We start from the raw sequence: 22,361 nt of genomic DNA, 5'->3' as shown, positions 1-22,361 counted from the left end.
AATTCGAATCATACGGAAGGAGAATTTATGATTATACCTCATGAGTCAGAGTCGGTCGGATTAGATAAAAAAATATAAATTATAAGAAAAATATCATTAACTAGTTTTAATTAATTTTATATTTTAGTTTCACTTGTATTCATATAATTAGTTTGTTATTAATAATTTCTCCACAAAAATATACTCCCTCCGTCCCGGTGAGTTGTTTACGTACACTGTTTTCACGTATTTCGAGGATTAAATAAAGTATAGTTTCATAATATATTTTTTTAATTTTTTTTCTGAATAAAAGTTTAAACATGAAACTTTTTTTCATAATTTTTTTTTTAAAAAAATTATTATGGAAGTATACTTTAAAAGAGTATTGAAAAGCGTGCCAAAAAGTAACGTAAACAATCCAGTGAGACTGATGGAGTATGTTTAAAAGCAATTATTTAATATAATCGTAGAATTTTGAAAATTACAATAAAAACTATTTTTCAAAAATATACTCCATCTGTCCCATTGAATTCTATACATTACTTTTCGACACGCTTTTCAATGCTCCTGTAAAACATCACTTCATTATATTTTTATAAATTTTATTTTTCTGAATAAAAGTTTTATGTTTAAACTTTTATTCAAAAAAATAATTAAAAAAACATCATGAAACTATACTTTAAAGAAACCTCGAAATACGCACAAATAGTAAACGTAGAGAATCCGGGAGGACGGAGGTAGTAACTAACTATTATAGTTAATCATTATAGATAATACCCCATAGGTGATAACTCCGGTGAGCGGGGCGGCTCCCTCCGCCGCCGTGCCTGGACCTTCTGGGCGTGAATGAGGTGCAACTGCTGTTGGGCGCCTGCAAAACAACAGCGGAGGGGGGTTTTGTCCCCGCGGCGCCTCCGGTATGAGAATAAGAGCCTGGTTGGGGAAGATGAAGGTAGAGAGGACTAAAGTGGCTGTGATTATGTAGGCTGAGTATATGAGAGTGTGTGTAATGAAAGTGTTCTTCTAACCCCCAAACCCTTCATCTTTGGGGGTATATATAGCCCAAAGGTAGGGTTTAGGGGTTGGTACCTCTAGATCAGGGTCGTTGGTTCATGGAGGCGGAGGACGCCTGGCTTGGGTGGATTGCATACACGTGTCCAGGAGAGGACCACCTTCAGGATGTTCTAACGGCACTCTGACACGCGCCGTGTTTGTCTGATATGTTGGTTGTTTATAGCTGTCATCATCACGTGCCCACGTACCCTTCCTTGGCGGGTTGCAGAATGTGCATGTGCTTGCGGGGACCCCCCTTAGGGCGATCCTGGTTCAGGGCTGGATCCAGGTAGGCAGGTGATCCAGGTCATGGGTTGGACCCTGTTAGGCAGGTGATCCTGGTCATGGGATGGACCCTAGTTAGGAGAAGATCCAGGTCATGGCTGAATCCTGGTTAGGGGATGATCTAGGTCCTAGGTTGGCCCTGAGCCTGGATCTCTCCACATGATTGCGTTGGGTGAGGGGGGTCTTGGTCCATCAATTGAGTCTGATACCCCTTAGATCCAGGTTGGGCCCTATCCAGTTTGCTTATACCCTATCATTTGCCCCTCACTCCCTTATGCAGATTTTCTGGATGAGGGAGTAGAGTAGTGTCACATAGTTGTTGCTTTAGGAGAAAAAATTCTGCTATTTATTGCCCCCAATCCGGATCTGGTGTAGTAGATACCAATCTGGATTAAGGTAGAAGAACTTAGCTGCTTTTGAAAAAATTTCTGCTCCCTGGTTGCCCCCCAATCTGGATCTGGTGTAGTAGATACCCATCCGGATTAAAGTAGAAGAACTTTGTTGTTCTTGAAAAAAAATTTGCTCCCTGTTTGCCCCCCAATCCGGATCTGGTGTAGTAGATACCAATTCGGATTAAGGTAGAAGAACTTAGCTGCTTTAGGAAAAGTTTTTGCTCCCTGGTTGCCCCCTAATCCGAATTTGGAGTAGTAGATGCCAATCCGGATTAAAGTAGAAGAATTTTGTTGCCTCGTAAGAAATTCTGCTCCTTGAAGACCACTGATCCGGGTTAATTGGGATCCGGGTTGAGGGCTTTGAATTCTGAAAAAATTGGGAATTTGTAACGATTTTGCTTACCCCCCCCCCCCACGATTTTGAATTTCGGGCAGTTACCCCCTAAAAAATCACCCCATAATCATTATGGGGTTTAATGTGCTTTCAATGTGCATATATATAAATATATATATATATATATAAATATATATATTTGTCCAGTTTTTATTTTTCTTTTTCCTGTAACCCATTTCTTGTCCAATCCCAGGTTGCCACGTGGCAACCTCTCTCTCTCTCTCTTTCCCTTTCTCTTGCCTATAAAAACCCCACCTTGTCTTTCTTTTTTATTCATCACCGAAGGAATACCAACAGTCCCTTGCTCTCCATTTTCTCTTATTTTTCCATGAAGTGTTGTGCTTTTGGTGGGTTATTGTCGCTTTGTCTCGCTGTTGTTTCCTTTTATCTTCAATCGACCTGCAAGATCTTTTTTTGATTTATCACATTTTTCCTTTGAGTTATTGCATACTTCGAATTTGCTTCTTCATCCGCGGATTAATGGGGGAAATAGTGCTTTTTGGTCTTGTTTTTGTGGTGAATATGATTGTTTGTGGCTTGTTTTGTTTAGATCTGTAGGTTTTGGGCATTTTTTGCTATGTTTTTTGCACGAAAAATGGGTTTTAGTGTTTGATTTTTCTGGGTTTTTTAGGCCCGTTCTTCGGGAAAATGTGTGTATGTATATTTTTGTTTTGTATATTTTTCTTTTTGATTCTCAAAGAGACTGTTTGTGGGTAGGGGTTTTATTTTTGATCCGGACAGAGGGTGCATAACCCGGATCCATGCTTTGGTAGAATTTTATTTGGTTGCTTTCAATCGGATCCTAGGTATTTATTTAAGATCCGGGTTCGTAACTGTTATGTGCTTTCTGGGATGGTTTCGAATTTGGATCAGGATCGTTGATGTTTTTCCGGGTTGGACTTGCATTAGCGGTCCAGATCATTAGGTTATGGTAAAACTAACATAACGCGCTTGATCCGGACCGCTTAGTAAAATAAATAAAATTTGTAGGGTCCAGGCTAACTGACCTTCCTTTTAATAGCTATATGGTCCGGACCAAGAAGTGGGCTAGGAGAGTTTTTAACTGCTACTCAAACTTTTCCGGAGACGAGAGCGAACCAGATTCATCTGGAAGAGCACAGATCCGGGTTGAAATGGTGAAGAAGGGTTCCGGATCTGCTGAAATAATAACTAGTTTCCGGTACAAGAGGCTTCCGGAAAACTCGGTTCTCTTCACGCCCGAGGGACGTTGGACCAATATTAAGTATCACTTTGTCAAAAAACCATCTGAGTTTGAGAATAGTGTCTACTATGGCCCGGTTAGGTACGGGCAATAGGAGGATGGCCACCCCGGGGTGTATGATCAAGGGGCTCTCGAGGATGCCTTTGCTACGTTTCCCATTAGCCGGGATCACTACCAGCTGAAGGATTTCTATACAGAGGCTGATCCAGGTGATATGGATACAACAATCCGGGATACTTTCCAGTTAACTCCTGATATTGCTTGGAGGTGGCCGGAACCTCACGAGAGGATTTATCATCGTCCCTATGATGGCTTTATCCCCGTTTGGCTATAGCACTTGAGATTCGGGTGGAGTCCCCGTTGTCACATGTTTATTAAACACCTATGTAAACATGTGTATAAGATTTCCCCGATGCAGATAACCCCTAACGGGATCAAGTCAATGACCTGGTTTATAGCCTGCTGTAATAAGGCCGGACTCCTGCCCACCTTCAAACTCTTCCACCAAATTTTTTATCTTTCCAAGTCAAGCCAGAAACCCTTCTACGAGCTTAGGTTCCGGGCCTCAGAGTGTGGTTATAGCCCGGGGGTGGCCAAACCAGTTATGCACCAGACCTCCTTGAAGCATTAGAACGGGGAGTTTATAATGTTGAAATGGTTTGATTTGGATTTCTTGCCTTACTTTACCCTGGGAGGTGTTCAAACGAAGTTTAATCCTACGATCTTAGAGGGGGAGGCTATGACCCAGATTAAGAACTTCTGTGGTTGTCTCGGGTTTCAGCCAATCCGAGATACTTTCATGAATCACAAGTTGCTGTTCCATTTGGTCGTAAGTTTCATATCGACCCGTTCCCTTCTTTTACTTGTATTTAGGCTAGAGGATTCAAATTAGTTGCTTTGGTTTGGTTCGGATTTCCCACCATACTTGGTGATCCGGATTAGCCCTTCTTTTGCTTGCATTTAGGCTAGAGGATTCGGATTGTTTGTTGTGCATTCGGGTTCGGGTTGCTCAACCTGTTTAGTAACCCGGGTAGGATTGTATACTTATTTTTGCATTCTTATATATGCTTCCTGATTTAGATTTTTGATTGAATTAGGGGATCCGGGTCCCTTTACTTTTTAATTTTGGTTGCTTGGTCTGGATCACTTGATAACTTAATTTTAACTGGGCTCTTTTTTCCTCTTCTGTAGTTTGCCGCATTACAATCCTTCTTTTAAGGCGATAATGTCTTATTCCGCCTATGCCGCTGCTTTTAACTCCTTGGGCTGGGCTTACAAGACATCTAAGGGAGCTCCCGGACCCGGATCCGGTTCTGCAGAAGCTAAAGGGGGGGGGGCGCCGAATCTTTTGCCCCCAAAACGTGGTAGACCCGGTCAATGTGCCCTTACCTGATGATCCGGATGTTTAGGAGAATTCTGAGGATGAGGCCCCTCGCTCTAAGAAGAGGAAATCGATTCTGGGCAAGCCTCCCCGGGGCAAAGCTGCTATCTCCAACCGGATCATCTGTGATTCGGAAGGAAAGGGTCCGGGTGGGGACCGGTGAAGATTGGGACCGTCCCTGGTAGACCTGGCCGGATTCATGTCAAGCATCCCCTCAGAGGAGGATTGGGATGAAGTGGAGGGTTCCAGTATGGCCGCGACTTTTAAGAGGGTGATCAGGCAATGGGGTCAAGCGAGCTTCAGGTTGTTTTTATGGTTTTACATCCGGATCGTGCCCCCTACTTGGTTTCTTAGCTTCTTCTTGTCTTCTTCCAGGTTGGGAGCGCCATATCCATCTTTTCGGATATAGCTTTTACCGAGGTCCGGGAGGCCAACAATCGGACCAGGGCTGAGAAGATTCGGGCTGATAAGCTGAAGGATGAGCTGGACGAGGCCCAGGAGAGCTTCAAGATTGTTGAGTCCGGGCTGAAGAACCAGCTCGAGGAAGAGAAGGCCCGGGCTGATGGCCTTGCTGAAGAGGTGGAGAAGCTGAAGGCCAACCTGGCTGCTAAGGAGGATTTGAATAAGGAACCTATCATCGCCGAGTTCAAGGCCAGCGACGTATATGACTTTGAGGTTGCCCCAGCCGGGGTGCCCGAGGTTCGCGGGTCCTGGATTGTTGCTGAACGGCATATCAAAACCGATCCCTTAGCTTCCTGGGAAAGCTTTATCCATGAATTCCTGGCGGCCAAGGCAACTGTTGAACAGGGCACGGGGGAACCGGAGCCATATGATGGTCCCAGCCCCAGTTTCCTTTAGATTTTCCCCAACTTTGTTAAGTTTCTCGGGCCCTACCCATGTAATTTCCATTTTCTAGGATTTCTGATTCCCGTACTATAATTCGAACTATTTGTAATATTTGGACCTATCCGGATTGGTGGAAATCTGGATCTTGCTTTTAATCAGACTGTCGCTTTGTCAATTTGCTTGTTTAGAAGATATCGTATTTGTTTAAGTTCTTGATTCGGGTTAGACGGCCTACCCGGGTAAGTTCGCTTTGCTGCTTGATCCGGATCCTGGCTTGGATTCTAACCGGGGTTGTTGCTGGCACTTAAAAAATATTAAGTGCACAAATGATTTTAATCCGGGCTGTGGCTATGGCCCCCAACCCGGATTGGGTTTATAGCCGGGTGGTTCCGGGTATGAAGCCTTATCAGAGTTAAGTACACAATGGTTGTTTTTGACCCGGATTTGGATGCTTATCCGGGTTGGTTTTGCTTTTTATATTGGCTTTCAATCCTGGTATGATACCATATCCAAATTGATGATTGCTTTTGCTTTTTTGTGTACTTAAAAGAATAATCCAAGTACACAATGGTTGTTTCTGACCCGGATTTGGGTGCTTGTCCGTGCTTGGACCTTCTGGGCGTGAATGAGGTGCAGCTGCTGTTGGGCGCCTGCAAAACAACACCGGAGGGGGGTTTTGTCCCCGCGGCGCCTCCGGTGTGAGAATAAGAGCATGGTTGAGGAAGATGAAGGTAGAGAGGACTAAAGTGGTTGTGTTTGTGTATGCTGAGTATATGAGAGTGTGTGTAATGAAAGTGTTCTTCTAACCCCGAAACCCTTCATCTTTGGGGTATATATAGCCCAGATGTAGGGTTTAGGGGTTGGTACCTCTAGATCAGGGTCGTTGGTTCTTGGAGGAGGAGGACGCTTAGCTTGAGTGGATTGCATACACGTGTCTAGGGGAGGACCACCTTCAGGGTGTCTTAACGGCACTCTGACACGCGCCGTGTTTGTCTGATATGTTGGTTGTTTATAGTTGTCATCGTCACGTGCCCACGTACCCTTCCTTGGCGGGTTGCGGAATGTGCATGTGCTTGCTGGGACCCCCTTAGGGTGATCCTGGTTCAGGGCTGGATCCAGGTAGGCAGGTGATCCAGGTCATGGGGTGGACCCTGGTAGGCAGGTGATCCAGGTCATGGGCTGGACCCTAGTTAGGAGAAGATCCAGGTCATGGGCTGGATCCTGGTTAGGGGATGATCCAAGTCCTAGGTTGGCCCTGAGCCTGGGTCTCTCCACTTGATTGCGCTGGATGAGAGGGGTCTTGGTCCATCAAATGAGCCCGATACCCCTTAGATCCAGGTAAAGCCCTATCCGGTTTGCTTATACCCTATCAATAGGAATAATTGCTTATAGATTCAATAAATTTTACATAATATTTATTTTATAGAATTTTAACTAATAAATATAATTAGTAGCCTAAGAGATGGTATTAACGAAGGGAGTTCATTGTAGTCACTGTTAGAATTTGTTTCTTCCGTTGACGTCAAAACCAATCATTTAACTCAGAGTGATGTTTAAAAATACCCTTTGGTTGCAATGGCTGAAAATACCCATTTTCAAAACACATGGCTGAAAATACCGTTTTGGTTACGCATTTTGTAATTGAGTAAGTGTAATACGCATTTGAAAATTGAGTATACAAGAAAATTACTAAAGATGCGCATTTGTAGTTTGGGGTATTACCATTGGGATACGCATTTCTTAAAAAAATTAAAAAAAATAAATTGGATACTTATTTGACAAATGCGTATCTAGTATAAAACAGGATACCCAAATGACAAATATGTAGCCAAAACGGTATTTTTAGCCATCCACTTCCAGAATGAGTATTTTCAACCATTTGCAACAAAAAAATGTTATTTTTAACATTCTTTCTTTTAACTCACGGCACTATTTTTTAAATCATGACTTCATCAATATCAGACTGATACCATCCTCATCAATTCCCAAAAGCACAGACACAGAACATATTGCCTATTGAGTGTGTGCTACAATGGACCATATATATATATATGTCCCATCCCTCATCAATAATTGCAAACGGGTGATTTCCAATCAATCATTGTACATGATACGATTTGATTTCAAATACTAAAATAGAGTACAAATTAGTAAATGTATATTGAGGTAGAGGTCAATTGAACGCGATGAGATCAAGTAGCCCAATTAAAAAAGGTGTAGTTCCCTTCAAAAGAGCAAGTACGTATTTTCAATATCCTATTTTTTTAGGAGTAATTGACAAGAATACCTATTTCTAATATCCTGACCATTTTTATCAATCAAATACCTATTCTCAGATTGGGTATCTCAAAAAAAAAATTATTTTTATTTTTGTAAAAAAATATTTTTTTTTAAAAAAAATAAAAAAATAAATAGTTGAAATACCCAATCTGAGAATGAGTATTCGGGCATATACCCAATCTGAGAAAATGTATTTCATATACCCAAACTCAGAAAGCGTATTTCAACTTTAAAAAAAATGATTGAAATACCCAGTCTGAGAATGGGTAATCGGGCATATACCCAATCTGAAAATGAGTAATCGGGCATATACCCAATCTGAGAAAGGGTATTCCGTCGATATTTTTGGCCGCATTTCTCAAATTTGGTATTTTGGTCATAAATTTCAAAAAAATTGGTATTTTTGGCCATCATCCTTAATATATTTCACAAACATGTACAAAGTTTTTTTAATCAAACAAACATGTAGTAAGTTAATTATGTAGTATGGAGTACTAAAGTACTACTTCATTCGTGCCATTGGAATATATACATGTATTGTTTGCATATATTTCGAAAATTTTATAGAATATAATTTAATAATATTTTTTTTAATTTTTTTTGAATAAAAATTTTAATATAAAATTTTAATTCAAAAAAAAGGATTAAAAACATATTATAGAACTATATTTTAAACGGATATTAAAAACGTTTTAAAAAATGATATATAGAATCTAACGAGTAAGGATTGAATACATAACAATACCGGTATATTTTGTATATAAAAAAACTAACGAAACCTAAAAGTACAACAAAGAGAATCTTGTGTGATTGATGTGCATGCCCAGTTACATATTTAGAAAGACAACTCTATAAGATTCGTATTGTAGGCAGAGGTAATGATTTTTTATTTGTAGTTATGAGTTTCATTTCATTTGGTTTTAGTCTTAATATTGGCATTTATTCTGTAAGTTAAAAAACTGCATCTTCTTCTTCGGTCACAGTTCTGATCGGTATATAGGAAAAAAAAAAGGTGTTGTTTAACTTCTAGAACAATACATACAAATACAATGATATATTTGATAATTATGATGATGAATTTATTCCTTATTTCACCAATTAAAACTACACAACTCAAAAGCTAGAGAAAATCCTTTCTAAAACAAGACTTTTCAAGACTACTTATTATTACTAACAATTTTCAAAAAATCTAATTTGGGCCTTGTTTTTATTTGACACGCGGTCTCTTTTCCTGTCCATCCAAAAAAAAATCCTAAATTTTAGTTTTTTCTCATAAATAATATTCTACGAATTATAATGCCTGTGAGTAGAGTGATATTGCCAAAATATAGGTCAGAAATAAATACGTGAACTACTCCCGAGTCGTTGAGCCTGGAGAAATTATATTACGGTACCTGCTCGTGATGGTGATTCGTTATACGTTCTAAATGTAGAGAATGATTGATGGGGACGTTTTTATTTCAATAAGGCACGGTAACAGTGATTGATACATATGTATTTGATGGGTTAAAACTTAAAATACTTTATTAAAACTCATTTTTGATCTATAAATGAGATTAATAGTAAAAAAATTAATATTTGTAATTTAATTTATAATAAATAAATTTATAAACAAAGATAATAGGATTAATTTTTTTTACAAAAGTAACTTCATGTTATCATACTAAAATATAATATCCGTAAAAACAAAATTTTAAAAATTATTTTTTCAACCGTATACTTATAACATTAGAAATGAATATGATCTGGTGGACCCAAGATCTATAGATTATAAATTATTACCCCTATCAAATGAAACAAGTTTCAATGCACCAATAATAGCACGTCGTCACCTTTTGACTGTGATGCATACATACGAATTGCGATAAATAACGTTAACGCACAACCGATTTACATGAATCACAATTTCAACCATATCTCCAAACTAAACAAAGAAGAAGCATATCTTTAACCTCTCTTAAAAGCAAACTCAAACTCTTCAAACACCAGTACTAGCCAGTGTTGCCATCAACAAACACACACAATATATACATAGTAATTAAATTAGAGGCAGTGCCGGCTATGGAAGAAATCAGGCCCACCGGAATCACCTCCCTCCATGCAGATATATTAGAGACGCACATATTGACACGCCTCGACGGTCCTAGCCTGGCCTCTTTAAGCTGCACTTCAACCACCCTCAACTCTCTAGCTTCACAGACCTACCTCTGGTCCCACCTCTTTCTCTCCACGTGGCCTTCCACAGCCACATCACCTCTCCTCCGCCACCTTATCTCCGCCTTCCCTGACGGTGGCCCCCGCTCGTTCTACTCCCTCTGCCACTCCCTCCCTCCATCCTCTTCTAATATCCAAACTCCATCACCCATCGAAAAATTAATCTCAGCCGTTGATATAAATTTCGGTAATGATAATATTTTCAGTAAAGTGCAAGAAACGGAAACAGTGTCGGGTTGGTTCAAATGCTCGCCTTTTCGGATTGACTTACTCGACCCGAAAGAAACCATAAATACCCGAATACCGCAGGTGGATAACGACAACACGTGTGACGACTTTGTCAACAATATGACACTGAGTTGGATCCTGATAGACCCGACCAGGCCGAGTGTAATGAACATATCATCATTTAGTCCAGTTTCCGCAACACGCCACTGGCTGAGCAAGGAAGTCCAGGTACGGTTCGCGACAGTTCTGGAAAGTAAAAACGAAATGGTGCAGTGCGAGATAGTGGTGACATGCGGTGGCTCAGAAAACGGTGAAATGCAAGTTAGAGAAGTGAGCCTAGAGATGGAGGACATGGAGGGGATGCATTTGAACGGGAAGGACAGTCTGGTAATTTTGGAGAGGGTTATTAAAATGAATGGAAAAAGAAAAGGAAAAGGGAGAGAGGAAGAAGCGAAGAGAAGGTATAGAGAATATGTAGAGAAGAAGAAAGAGAGAAGAGAAAAGAAGATAAAAAGAGAAGGGATATTAGATATGTTGTCCATTGCATTTGCCGCTGGTTTCCTTGTTTTTGCCGCTTTTTGGTTCATCCACTTTTAATTCAACTACCTGGTTTTCGAAATGCATTTGCGGGTGTACATATATCACCAACTTCCGCAAATTATTAACTCCATCCATAATCCATATTAAGACAATAATCAGGACTCGTGATCATATGTAGCTGCAGCCTACAGTGATGTTTTTACTATACTTTTGTTTGTTTTGTATGTATATATATTAGCAGTACTTATGTTCTTATGAGGAGTATTGCGAATTGGAGTAACTAGATTATATAGCTAATATTCGCTAATGTTTTTATGTTCATGTCTCCCTCTTTCTAGTTCAAGTTTCTTCGACTTTAGTTGGCTCTCTGGTGTGAGACGAGTGATGCAGATCCAGATGTTCTAAACAACATTAAAAATTCTACATACGTTACTAGATCATTAGTAGAAAAGCAGCTACGCACTAATACCATGTAGATTCAGACATAGAGTTCGTAGGAAAAATCTGTCAAACCCGCTTGTTAAGTAATTGTATAAAAATTAAACACATGCCGATATGACTATATAAAATATAGCATGTAAAATGCACGTAAAGCTAATTGCCACCAGCTGACAAAATTTGTTTAAAACTGATTGAAGGCATCTATTTCAAAATATTTATTAGATCTAACAAACTGACTGTCATTTCGATCGGTCCATTAGAGCAATTACATTTTCTTTTAAAAAAAAATAGTAGTAGGTTCACAGAATTGGTTCCCAATTTTTTTTTGAATAATATGACACGATACTTGATGTGTTATAATTTATTTGCGCATATGTACGTGAATGAAGTCGCATCTCATGGTATTAAGAAAGTTACCGGGTAGTATATAGATGTTACATATAAGTACTTGTGGACAATTTTGTAAGCCGATTCTGCATCGGTGCAAATCAGATTAGTAGTGCATTTCGGAACATTTTTGATGAAAAAATTTCAAAAATAAATTACAAAAGAAAAATAATTTCGAGTAGAAATTTTTGAAACTGAAGATAATGGTTAGGTAAAATATCGAGAGAGTGAGAGTTATCGGTTCAGTTAAAATTTATATGCTTATATTTGCTACGCGAATAATTTCATTATCACATATCTCAGATTCATATTTTAGAGCTAATATATGATTTTTAAACCAATTTTTAAATACGTGAGTATTAGTTGGTCCATATTCATAAATTTGCTTTGATTTGGTCCATTTACATGATTTTTAATCCATATTGACACGTCTAATGCGTTTGACAAATATCACCAAATTAACAGGAGTAGTTGTTGTAATTTGTAGCCTGTAGGTGGCAAATTAAACATGCAAAACCTGCTTTTCCATCTTCCCATTATTTTGCCAATTTAGGTGAAACGTGAGTGGAGGAAGAAGAGGTAGATAGGGGCAGCTTAGGAAAAAAATTGTTAGAATCACACGCAGTTAATGAGAAGAATGTTTAAATATTGCTACGCTTACAATTCATTTGCTGCACACGGATTGCGTGCATATTGTCTGCGTGTTGTCACTTGGAGCAAGAGGCAATGTAATTGTCCAATCCTCCTAAGTCCTAAATGACTGCACACTCCCCCATCTCTCATTTCGTGAATCGTAACAGCTGTGTACTACTCCTACTTGACTAGTAAATCTAGTCTCGGGTTGCGGATTCTGACAGATGCTTCCCCAATTGCAACTAATGTACACAATTATATATCACGTTCCTTTCGAGGTCAGTTAATTAACATTAAAGGATCTGACAATTCAAATCTAATCATATTACGGGTCTGAAATCTGAATCATCGATACCGGATCCCTCGCCAAATATCGATAGCGGATCCCTTGCCGGTGATGGTACACAATTTAAAGCATGAGTTTTCAATATTCCGAATTAGTTCCCCAATTCTTTCCCAAACAACATGAACAATATTTGATATTTTAATTTATGGTCGCATATTCTATTCACCTGGATTCCATCTTATTAAAAAAAATATTTATATGAGGTTGACAGATTATTAAAGGCAAATCTCTTACGAAAGTACTTTAGCACATGTATTTGATCAATCTTGTCCTTATTCAAAAAGCAAAATAAATAATAACGAAATTATGTTGATTTACCGATCTCGATAAGGTGTGTCCAAAATATAGTTTTTCCTACCACGCATTAGTCATGCGCTTCTCGGTTTTATGAACGCATATTCATAATATAATCAGATTCCTATATACAATCCCGACCAGGAGCACACCTCTTTTATTATGAATCGGAGACTCTATTACTACATTGGCATGCCTTTTAGCTTGTTAAATGCATGAGCCACTTATTAACGGTTCGATAATATAATGTTCACTAGTCAGATGGGGAAAATGTGTACATAGATGACATGTTGGTCAAGTTCAAACGATCATATAAGCCATCTTGCAGAAATGTTTGACATTTTGAGAAAATATAAGATAAAACTGAATCCGTAAAATTGTGTTTTTGAGGTGCAAATTTCTTAAATTTATTGCTAACCACAGGGGTATTGAAGGTAATGTTGCGAAAATTAAAGCGTTAATGGAAATGAGGTTCCAAGGACCGTCAAAAAGTTTCAGAGTCTGACATGGCGCGTTGCGGCCCCAAACCGGTTCATTTATAAATCTCCAGACAAGTGTAATGAGTTTTTTATGACCATCTGGAAGGTGGGGACAAAGTTTGAATGTACACATGAATTCGAAGATGATTTTCGAAAAATCAAGGTTCACTTGAAAAAACCTCCACTATTTTCAAAGCTCGAGGAAGAAGAAACCCTCATATATTATTTGAGATTTCTAGTCTAAGTTGTATATTATGGTAATGTTATCATAAAAAGTTTGTAACAATCAATAACCCAAAAAAACTAACAGACTGGGGGATGAGAAATCTCTAGAAATTGCTAGAAATATCAAACAAAGTAGCATATTGTCAGTTATCTAAAAAAGAAACAAAGTTGCAAAACTTCAACTGATAGGCTTATACACAAAATGACCTTACAAGCATTTTGTACTAGCATCTACAAATAAACGAACCCACTTGCTCTGCAAATAGTCACGATCGATGGACTTTCATCAGTGCTTGATAGAACATGTCTATGAATTGATTATCCTGGCAAAAAGGAAAACCAAAACACAAGTTAGAAGTTGAACTGTGATGCAGGCATGCAACAAAATGTCTCAGCTATGGTACAATATAAAAAGATTAACAGGCAACACCGCAACAGTGTTTTTTAATAATATATCCTATGAACTCTCTTGCGGTCAGATTTTATAGACAGAACATATATAACCAAATGAAACAAGGTGAAGACAGACATACTTGAACAAGCATCACAAGCGCATCACGGACTTGATCCCTACTTAATGGTCCATAATTTGCAGGAGCTGCTGGGCTGGGAGTTAAAGACATTGGTGGTGTAGGTGGTGGAAACGGTTGAAGCATGGGAGCTCCATGAGATCGCTGTGTGTTCAGAGGAGGCTGCAGGGGAGCAGTAGGCATAGATGAAGATACAAGTGGGGTCATCAGCGCAGAAGAGGAGGAGGGGGGCGTAAAGAAAGAAGAAGGTTTGAGAAGATTGGTAACATGGTTGCTACTGTTGACTGGATCAGGAGTGTCATGAAGAGGCATCTGATAAGAAGCCGAAGCAGCATGAGGTAGGGGCGGAGTTTGCACTGCTGGTGCAGAAGGGGCAACATTCGGAACACGAGAAGATAAAGGAGGGACATTAGGAACTTGCCCTGAATTCAAAACATTTGAAGCACCATGCCCCATATTCATAGCAGTCTGCAGAATCAAATACATAAGACCTTAAGGAATGACGATGAACTGTAGTGAGAACTAATAGTCGTCAGACATAAAAATTTCTCAGCAGCAAATAGCCAAATAGAAAGGGTAACCTAATAAAACCCGACAGACTCCCAGAGAAATTGTATAAGCTTACTTGAAAATTAACATGATCCTGTGCATATCAAACTATAATTTCAGTTGACATTGATTATGGGTTTTGGCCCTTTTGGATTATCAACAAATTATACAAGAAAGCAACACCTGTCTACAAAATAGCAATCAACAAAAGCGATCATCTTGTTAAAATTAGTGCAATTTGCAGTGTATTTTTGTAACTTGTAATATTTCACAACTCTAATTTACTGTATGAATTAATTTTCATTCAAATATATTCACAAAAAAAACTCATATCGTAAGGTAAAAGTGAAAATTGTGATAGCTGAGGTTCCAACATCCTATTAATACGAAAGATGCTTGTAATTTTTCAACTGACTTTTCTTTTGTACAACAAAAATGATGAAGAAAATATATTATATATACAAGTACATTTTTGAGGCATCTAAAATTGCATGAAAATAACAGTAAAAAAATTAGGACGTGTATTGTGACACAGGGAGTATTTTATTTGCAAAGAGATTTAACTGAAAGAATGTAAATCTGAGAAATAACAAATGTCTAAAGTTTGTACATTTACGCTGTACTGAATCTTCATGATGCATTCTATTTGCTTGTTGAACTAAAATAAGGTAAATTTTTGGGCTTCTTTTTTAATTTAACTTAAAATGCAGCAAGCTTACTTCAGTTTAAGTTGTTTTATTTGTGAAGAGATATAACTCAAACAATGTAGAGATGAAAAATAAAAAAATTCTAAAGTTTGTACATATACACTACACTAGATCTTTACTGACGCCTTCTATTTACTACCGACTAAAAACAAGGCAATGTCTGGATTTTCTTTTTCCTCAAACTTAGAATGCAGCTGGCTTACTTTAATCTAAGTTGGTAACAGCCGTTGTATGTAATAGAGTGAAAAGTAATTGGTTATCCGATTCCAGGTTTAACATAGAACCCCCATCATTAGATGTTATCGATTAGCTAATGAAACAACTTAAAATCTATCGGATTAACAGCCCTTTAGACTGGCCAGTTTGGGTTAATAATTTTCAATCCACTTTGTCAGGCCTATATTTTAGCACTGAGAACTAGAAAGAAACAAGTATTTTACGTGAATATTTCATATATAAGCCTCTTACTAAAGACTGAACACATGGAAGTAGAATACTTACACTGAAGAAGTTCACAAAGGACGAATCATCAGGTACGTCCGTTGAAGCAGATTGAGTAAAAGATGGTTCTAGCGGCCCTTCAATCACGGCTGAGGTCGGCACTGCTTCTAGTTCCTCAAACTCACTAAATGTAAGAGAAATTTGGAAGAAAAACTACATATTAGAAATCATACATTACTGAACTGAGAAACAATCAACAACCATATAGGGAATAAACAAATTTATTTTATAAGCTATATATTTTCACGCAGATCATTGCAACTGCAATTAACGTAGGAATATTAATAACAAAGAAAAGATTTTAAAGAGAACCTATGAAGTTTAGGTCAATAAGAGAATGCAATTCTATTACATTAAAAAAGTTGTTACCTTTTGTTCGGTGATACTTTAGGTTTGGGAGGAACCTTCGCATAAGCATTAAGTATCCTGGAAATGGATAAACAGAAATAAGATAGGAAAAGAATCCACCATATGCCAGATATTACTATGCATTCTACTTAAGTCTAGCAACAAAAAAAAAACAGACTGATCTTCCTATAGCTCTGTTGCATACTAATAAGAGAGAAATAAAGCTTAAAATATGTTGAAATTCTCAGTACTTGGCTGGGACTGAAGTGAAATTGGAAAACCTACATTTACATTCCTTTTAAGTATCTACTACACTACTAGGAAGTCTACTCAAAACCGATCTTGCTTTATCTTCCTATATACTGATACATAAACTAAACATATGTCAAAAAGCTCTCTAGTTGGGCTGAAGGTGCAATTTCAAAACCAAAAAAAAAATATTTACTTCAAGAACTGCATACAGATACTGATACTCTCATCAGTTCAGATTCCTACATGACAGGGTAAAGAAGATCCTTGTCATGAAGTACAACCAACTTCTTGAGTTAAATTGAACTCTACAAATCTTAGTGTCAAGTTTATTATAGGTAGAAACATGAACAATGGAAAAACTAAATGGAGTTGTGACTTTTTATTTTTGTTTGAGGAAGTTCTATTTTAGTTTTAAGTTGATGGTTCAGTTGACTTGCTATTAGAAATAGTTAAATACTCACATGTTAATGCCAACCGTCCTCCAAACTAATTCAACTTAGAGAAGCTATAGATGCACACATGTACATTTAGTAAATTAATTTAAGTGGTAGCCAAATACCTTGTAAACAAATTAGCTACATCTTCACATTCACGTGAATTATAAAACCAAATACCATTGACCTCTTGGGAGGCGTTACGATACAGAAGATATGGAACTTGAAGTTCGAACTCGAAATCTCCAAGGAGATTTTCCACAAGATTTTCTGTTGAGAATGAGAAAGATTTGAAGGTTAATATGTCAGTAGAAATGCACATACTCAACTTTGTATTACACACCAACACACACACATAGATACATATATGCATGTTTCCCTGTGCTTTTGTAAGAGAACATAGTGTTCACCGACACATCTCAATTTCTTGGTAAACAATGAATGCTCTTAAAAGCTCCGTGACATCTAACTTTCTGTGTTGAGACTAATGATAGAGCCCTTAAGTTACATAGACACTAAACCATCGATACTTGGTAACATTGCTTTTAAAAACATAATATACGAAAGCTTTTTAAACTCTCTCTATAGTTAGCATTTATTTAGAGCGGGCAATTTGGTACACGGCAAGTGAACACGACACGAAACGAAAAATATGGATATGGGTTTTAATTTTTGTACACGAAACACGAATGTACACGAACACGAATGTACACGATAGATTTAGTGTCGGATATGGGTTTCAATTTAGGTACACGAAAGTACACGAAATTACACGAGATAAATATATTTATAAATTAATATATATAACACATGCATATATTTATGTATATAATATAAATATTTACAAGTTTTTATAGAATACTATGTAAAAATATAGTTTTTTTTTATACACTCTCCATATTTCATTAAATTATATATTAAAATAGATTTTTTTTATATATATTATATGTATATATATATTATTATTTTTTTATTTAGTATACACGAAAAGTACACGGAAAGTACATGACACGATTCGAATCGGATATGGGTTTCATATATGGGTACACGAAATCATTTCGGGTCGGATATGGGTTTCATGTTTACGTACACGAAACACGAAATTACACGATACGAAAGTACACGACACGACCCGATTGCCCGCTCTAGCATTTATCAAACAGTCTTAATTTTTAGTTCTGAATTTTAAGATATCAGTTGTTCTATTCCAATTTCCATTATGATTGTCAGGTGAACTTCCTTGCCAGATAAATATGTTTAATTCAGCAGATCACTTTTCTTGTTTAAACCCGAAGTAATAAATAATCGGCTTAAGAAATTCCCAAAATCCACAGAAGAACGTATAATCAAATGTATCTCATATTAAAACACTCCACTAAAAAATAACTGATAGTCAAATAGAACATGCGTATAAAAGAAAGAGAATATTGCTTGTGAAAGAAAGAGAAAATTGCTTGTGAAATAAAAAATACTAAAAAGTTTATGACTAGGCATAGAGTATGGCAAACAAGTTTAAAAGCATGAGACCATCAAAAAACAACCCAATCACTAAAGACTGGAAGGGGAATTTGAGTTGCTCCATAGGTCACTGATAAGACAGCTATTCTACCTTAATCTTGTCTAATTCTACAGCAAGGAAAAAGCAGAAATTATAATATACACAGTAATATATAAGACTATCCATTATTTATACCTAATAAAAGGGGTTTGCTTTGATTAGGGCCTAAAAATTATGACACCAAGAATTTACGAGTGAGTCCAGATATCTTCTCGCTGAAAGTTCCATTTTAGAAAAGACGACACACTTTAAAAAATTGTTATTCCATATCCTTTGTATTACTAAAACATATACTAGGGAATCTTTGGTAACAAAATTCATAGATTGGCAATGGCATCAATATAAGTTTCAAACAATATATGAAAACCAAACAGTATTTTGCAAATAAAGTAAATGCAACAAAAGCATATATTGTGAGAATATTTGGCAACGAAGTTCAAGAATTGTCATTTATAGAAAGTGTCAATACACATAAAAACGGACCTGTGTTCCTCCGGTTCATAACTATGAACTGAAATCGCGGTTGAGTGTTCCTACAATGAAAATCCAAAGTTAATAGTAGCCGAAGGCCCCAAACTGCCACCCAAAAGCTATAGAATCAAATTCTCAAACCAGACTGCCCAAGGAACTTTGGCCACATAAAAACATAATCAAAACAAAGTAGAAGACTAGACGTCAGAAGGCGATTCGATAATTAAGACTATAATTATGCAAAATTATCCTCTTCAGCTTTGTAGCTACAATAAACAAGCTACACTGATTTTCCATTTAAATTTACAGATGTAAAAGATATGTCTTTAAATTCCAAATATGCTCTAATATACTAAAACATATCAACTACCTCTTGACAACAAAAAGAGACCCCTCAACATCCTTGCGACTCTGAAATCAAAACAAAAAGGAAATAAGTAGGAGATGATTAAAAGAAAATATCAGAAACTGAATATTATTTCGACTTTAGCAAAAAGACAAAGTTGGAGGTCCTAGTTACTTGTTGTCAATGCATGTAAAGAAATAATAGCGAATATAAAATCTTCTTAGTATAAATTTCTAATCGAAGGGCAATTTCTATATTTTCTCCAAATAATAGATATTGAAAACACAGGTTGACTTGAGAGTTTAGCTGCTATTCTTAACTCTACAGAAACTATATAAGAGGATATTAAAAGAGTCCCTAATGCATGTTTTGGCGGAATTACGATATCTGTAGACACCTGTCTAATTTATGAAAGGGGAAAATTAATACTTCAAATGTTTAGGAATTAGGACTTGTATATTTATAGCATACTTTTTATTCAGTCAACAATTCTTTTTTGCTAATTACATTCTTGCATGTTATAATTCCGGTTATCATTTTTGGCAGGTCAGATCTTATTCTAAGTGAGGATAAATGTAAGTTTTCCAATATTTTTTAAAAACGATGGGGGCCAGGTTGAGAACGTAAGGAGAGGACATATATTTTTAGCAAAAAAAATTATAAGTCAGTGATCTCGGATATTAACCTGAATAATTAATCAAACCACTTAGATAATGCTACTATGACTTGCACTTGGCCTACCAACAAAGTTAAATCCTACTCTCGTTTGGTGTTCCTTAATTTTCTATAGATACTATGATAAGGAATAAAATCAATAATTGTAAAATCATGACCTAACAAAACTTCCGTCTCGGACTTGAAAACTTACAGGGTCTTTTGAATCTACTAAACTAAGATTCAGTGCATTATATTGTGTTCTGTCATGGATCTATAAAGGGCCCAGATGCGACAAATATTTAACATGCAAGTATACAGCCGACTTTACAAGCCCCATTCTCCACTTACCAAATTTCCTTTCCTTTTGTCGATTCTTAGTCCTATACTTTTAGATACATCAATTCTTTTCTTACTTCTCGACTCGTTCCCATAAACAGCCCAATTAATATAAAGACACGCGGACCAATCAGAATAAGACCCTCAAAAGTTAAAAACAAAATTCATTATCATAAATCTCCTACAATTCCGGCATCAAACTATGCAACCTTATTTGTTTATCTTCAAACTATATCTAAGTTGGTTAAAGTCGAGAAATTCTAAAACCTCCGAATAAGTCTCAATTTCTCATAACCAGCACAATTTCAGTATTTCACAGCACAATCCATAATAGATCAAACTATATCCAGCTACAAATCAAAACTTTAAATCAAAGATTAAATCTTCATGGAAAAGAATCATAGTATTCGATCAACAGAAGATTAAAATACAAAAACAAAACAAAAAAGAATAAATACCCATTGATTAAGATCAATATTGAAGCCATAAAAGGTGACATGAGCAGCAGTGATTAAGATCTCTTCAATATAAGGATCCATTCTTTGAAGCACGGTGAGATTCAACACTTTTGTGCTCTGTTGGTCAAGATTGGGCATCAATTTTCCGCTCTGATTCGACATTTTGGTGGTCCGGTTAGATGAGCCGAGAAGATCCGAATAGAAACCCTAGCTTAATTGGGGATCTAATTGAGTTATTTATAAGAGTACGAGTTGTTGTTGGTATAGGGCTTTTTATGACTTGGAAAATACTACTACTTTGTGTTTGTTTGTTCAGTGAATGAATGAATGATGTCTGTGACTGTAATTGTATGGAAGGGTGGCTTAATTCATTGCTAATTACTCTTCTTTGCCATTTTTTTAAACTCCCTCTCCTACTTTAATAACATCAATCTCCTTTTCTATTAGTCCCCTAAAATAATGTAATTATAAAATTAATTATTTCCGGTAATTATAGAAATTATCGTATTTTTTACTACTAAATTGTAAATAAATTTTTAAAATATTGTACCAAAATATCCACTTTTTCACAAAACCCGAAATTACCAAAATATCCATTTTTTCCCATAAAACCCGAAATTCTGCGTTGAAAATCATACTAAATTTCAACTGAATACGTATTTCTAAAATATATATTCTTTTATTTTTTCCAATTTTAATAAGCAATATGCATTCGAAAAATGGAATACACGATCTACATGCATTACAATAATGTGTATTCAATTTTTGTTAATATAAAGATAGTTCATGCGTATTTTATACAAATTTTAAAAAATTAGAATATACATATGTGTTATTCATAGTTTATGCGTATTTTATATAAATTTTGAAATCTTAGGATACGTGTATGAGTTATTTGTAGTTGGTGGATATTTTGAGTGAAAATATTCAATAATAATATAAAATTCTGAAAAGAGTTTGATTTAACAAATTAAGTTTTTAGAGTGACTAATTTCTTAATATAGTATTAGAACTCCGATTGGCGGGAGTACTGAGATTTGACTCACCGCCAAATCCCAAGGACTCAGGTTTGATTTCGTACCATTTCCAATATTTCTCATAATTTATCATAAATATGAAAAGCAAATTAATTCCAAAAAATGGGTACCTATGATTCACTCTTGGACGTATAATTGAATTTTCGTGTAAAGAAATAAATTAATTTCTCAAAAATGGGCGCACTTACTCAAATTTTCAACCAATAAATGGGTGGCAGTTTTTGATTAACTCTTTAATTCATCGATGGGTTTTCGAGTCAAAAGAACTATTAAAATAATAATATAGAATTCCGAAAAGGGTTTTGATCTAAAATCTTTAGATTTTAGGATAACTAGATTTTGACACGAACTTTCCGAGAATATATATTTTGGGCATTTTGTCAATTATCAATTACTAAATTAAAATATTTTTTATTGTACGGTAAATGCTATAGATGATTTAATTATTTTGTTGAAGGAATAATTTATTCTATTTGATTGTTTAGTATTTGATTGTTTAGTGGGGGTGATATTAAATTGTTTATAAGTTAATTGTTTAGTGCGGGTGATATTAAATTG

General features: G+C 36.4%; 2 protein-coding genes across 2 annotated transcripts; one reads left to right on the top strand and one right to left on the bottom strand.

Annotated features, from left to right (window-relative positions):
• Nucleotides 1-9,750: 9,750 nt before the first annotated feature.
• Nucleotides 9,751-11,106, top strand: LOC141711874 (putative F-box protein At2g36090). The gene has a single exon (XM_074514570.1). It carries the CDS (start codon nt 9,894-9,896, stop codon nt 10,869-10,871), a length of 978 nt encoding a protein of 325 aa, XP_074370671.1. The 5' UTR covers nt 9,751-9,893; the 3' UTR covers nt 10,872-11,106.
• Nucleotides 11,107-13,711: 2,605 nt separating this feature from the next.
• Nucleotides 13,712-21,131, bottom strand: LOC141711873 (mRNA-decapping enzyme-like protein). The gene is made up of 8 exons (XM_074514569.1): nt 20,767-21,131; nt 19,340-19,380; nt 18,982-19,031; nt 17,066-17,210; nt 16,276-16,332; nt 15,907-16,030; nt 14,153-14,617; nt 13,712-13,942 (listed from the first exon to the last, which is right to left on the bottom strand). The coding sequence occupies exons 1-8, from the start codon at nt 20,926-20,928 to the stop codon at nt 13,886-13,888; spliced, it is 1,101 nt and encodes a 366-aa protein (XP_074370670.1). The 5' UTR covers nt 20,929-21,131; the 3' UTR covers nt 13,712-13,885.
• Nucleotides 21,132-22,361: the final 1,230 nt, after the last annotated feature.

This window comes from Apium graveolens, chromosome 3, assembly GCF_009905375.1.
Source record: "Apium graveolens cultivar Ventura chromosome 3, ASM990537v1, whole genome shotgun sequence".
Taxonomy (NCBI): domain Eukaryota; kingdom Viridiplantae; phylum Streptophyta; class Magnoliopsida; order Apiales; family Apiaceae; genus Apium; species Apium graveolens.
This window is presented reverse-complemented; position numbering and strand designations above follow the sequence as displayed.

Coding starts and splice junctions, on each gene's coding strand:
- LOC141711873 (XM_074514569.1), bottom strand. CDS start 20,928: ATGTCGAATCAGAGCGGAAAATTGATGCCCAATCTTGACCAACAGAGC. Junction 16,333..17,065: donor GTAGCTAATTTGTTTACAAG/GTATTTGGCTAC, acceptor ATCCATTTCCAG/GATACTTAATGCTTATGCGA. Junction 16,031..16,275: donor AAAGTATCACCGAACAAAAG/GTAACAACTTTT, acceptor TCTTACATTTAG/TGAGTTTGAGGAACTAGAAG.
- LOC141711874 (XM_074514570.1), top strand. CDS start 9,894: ATGGAAGAAATCAGGCCCACCGGAATCACCTCCCTCCATGCAGATATA.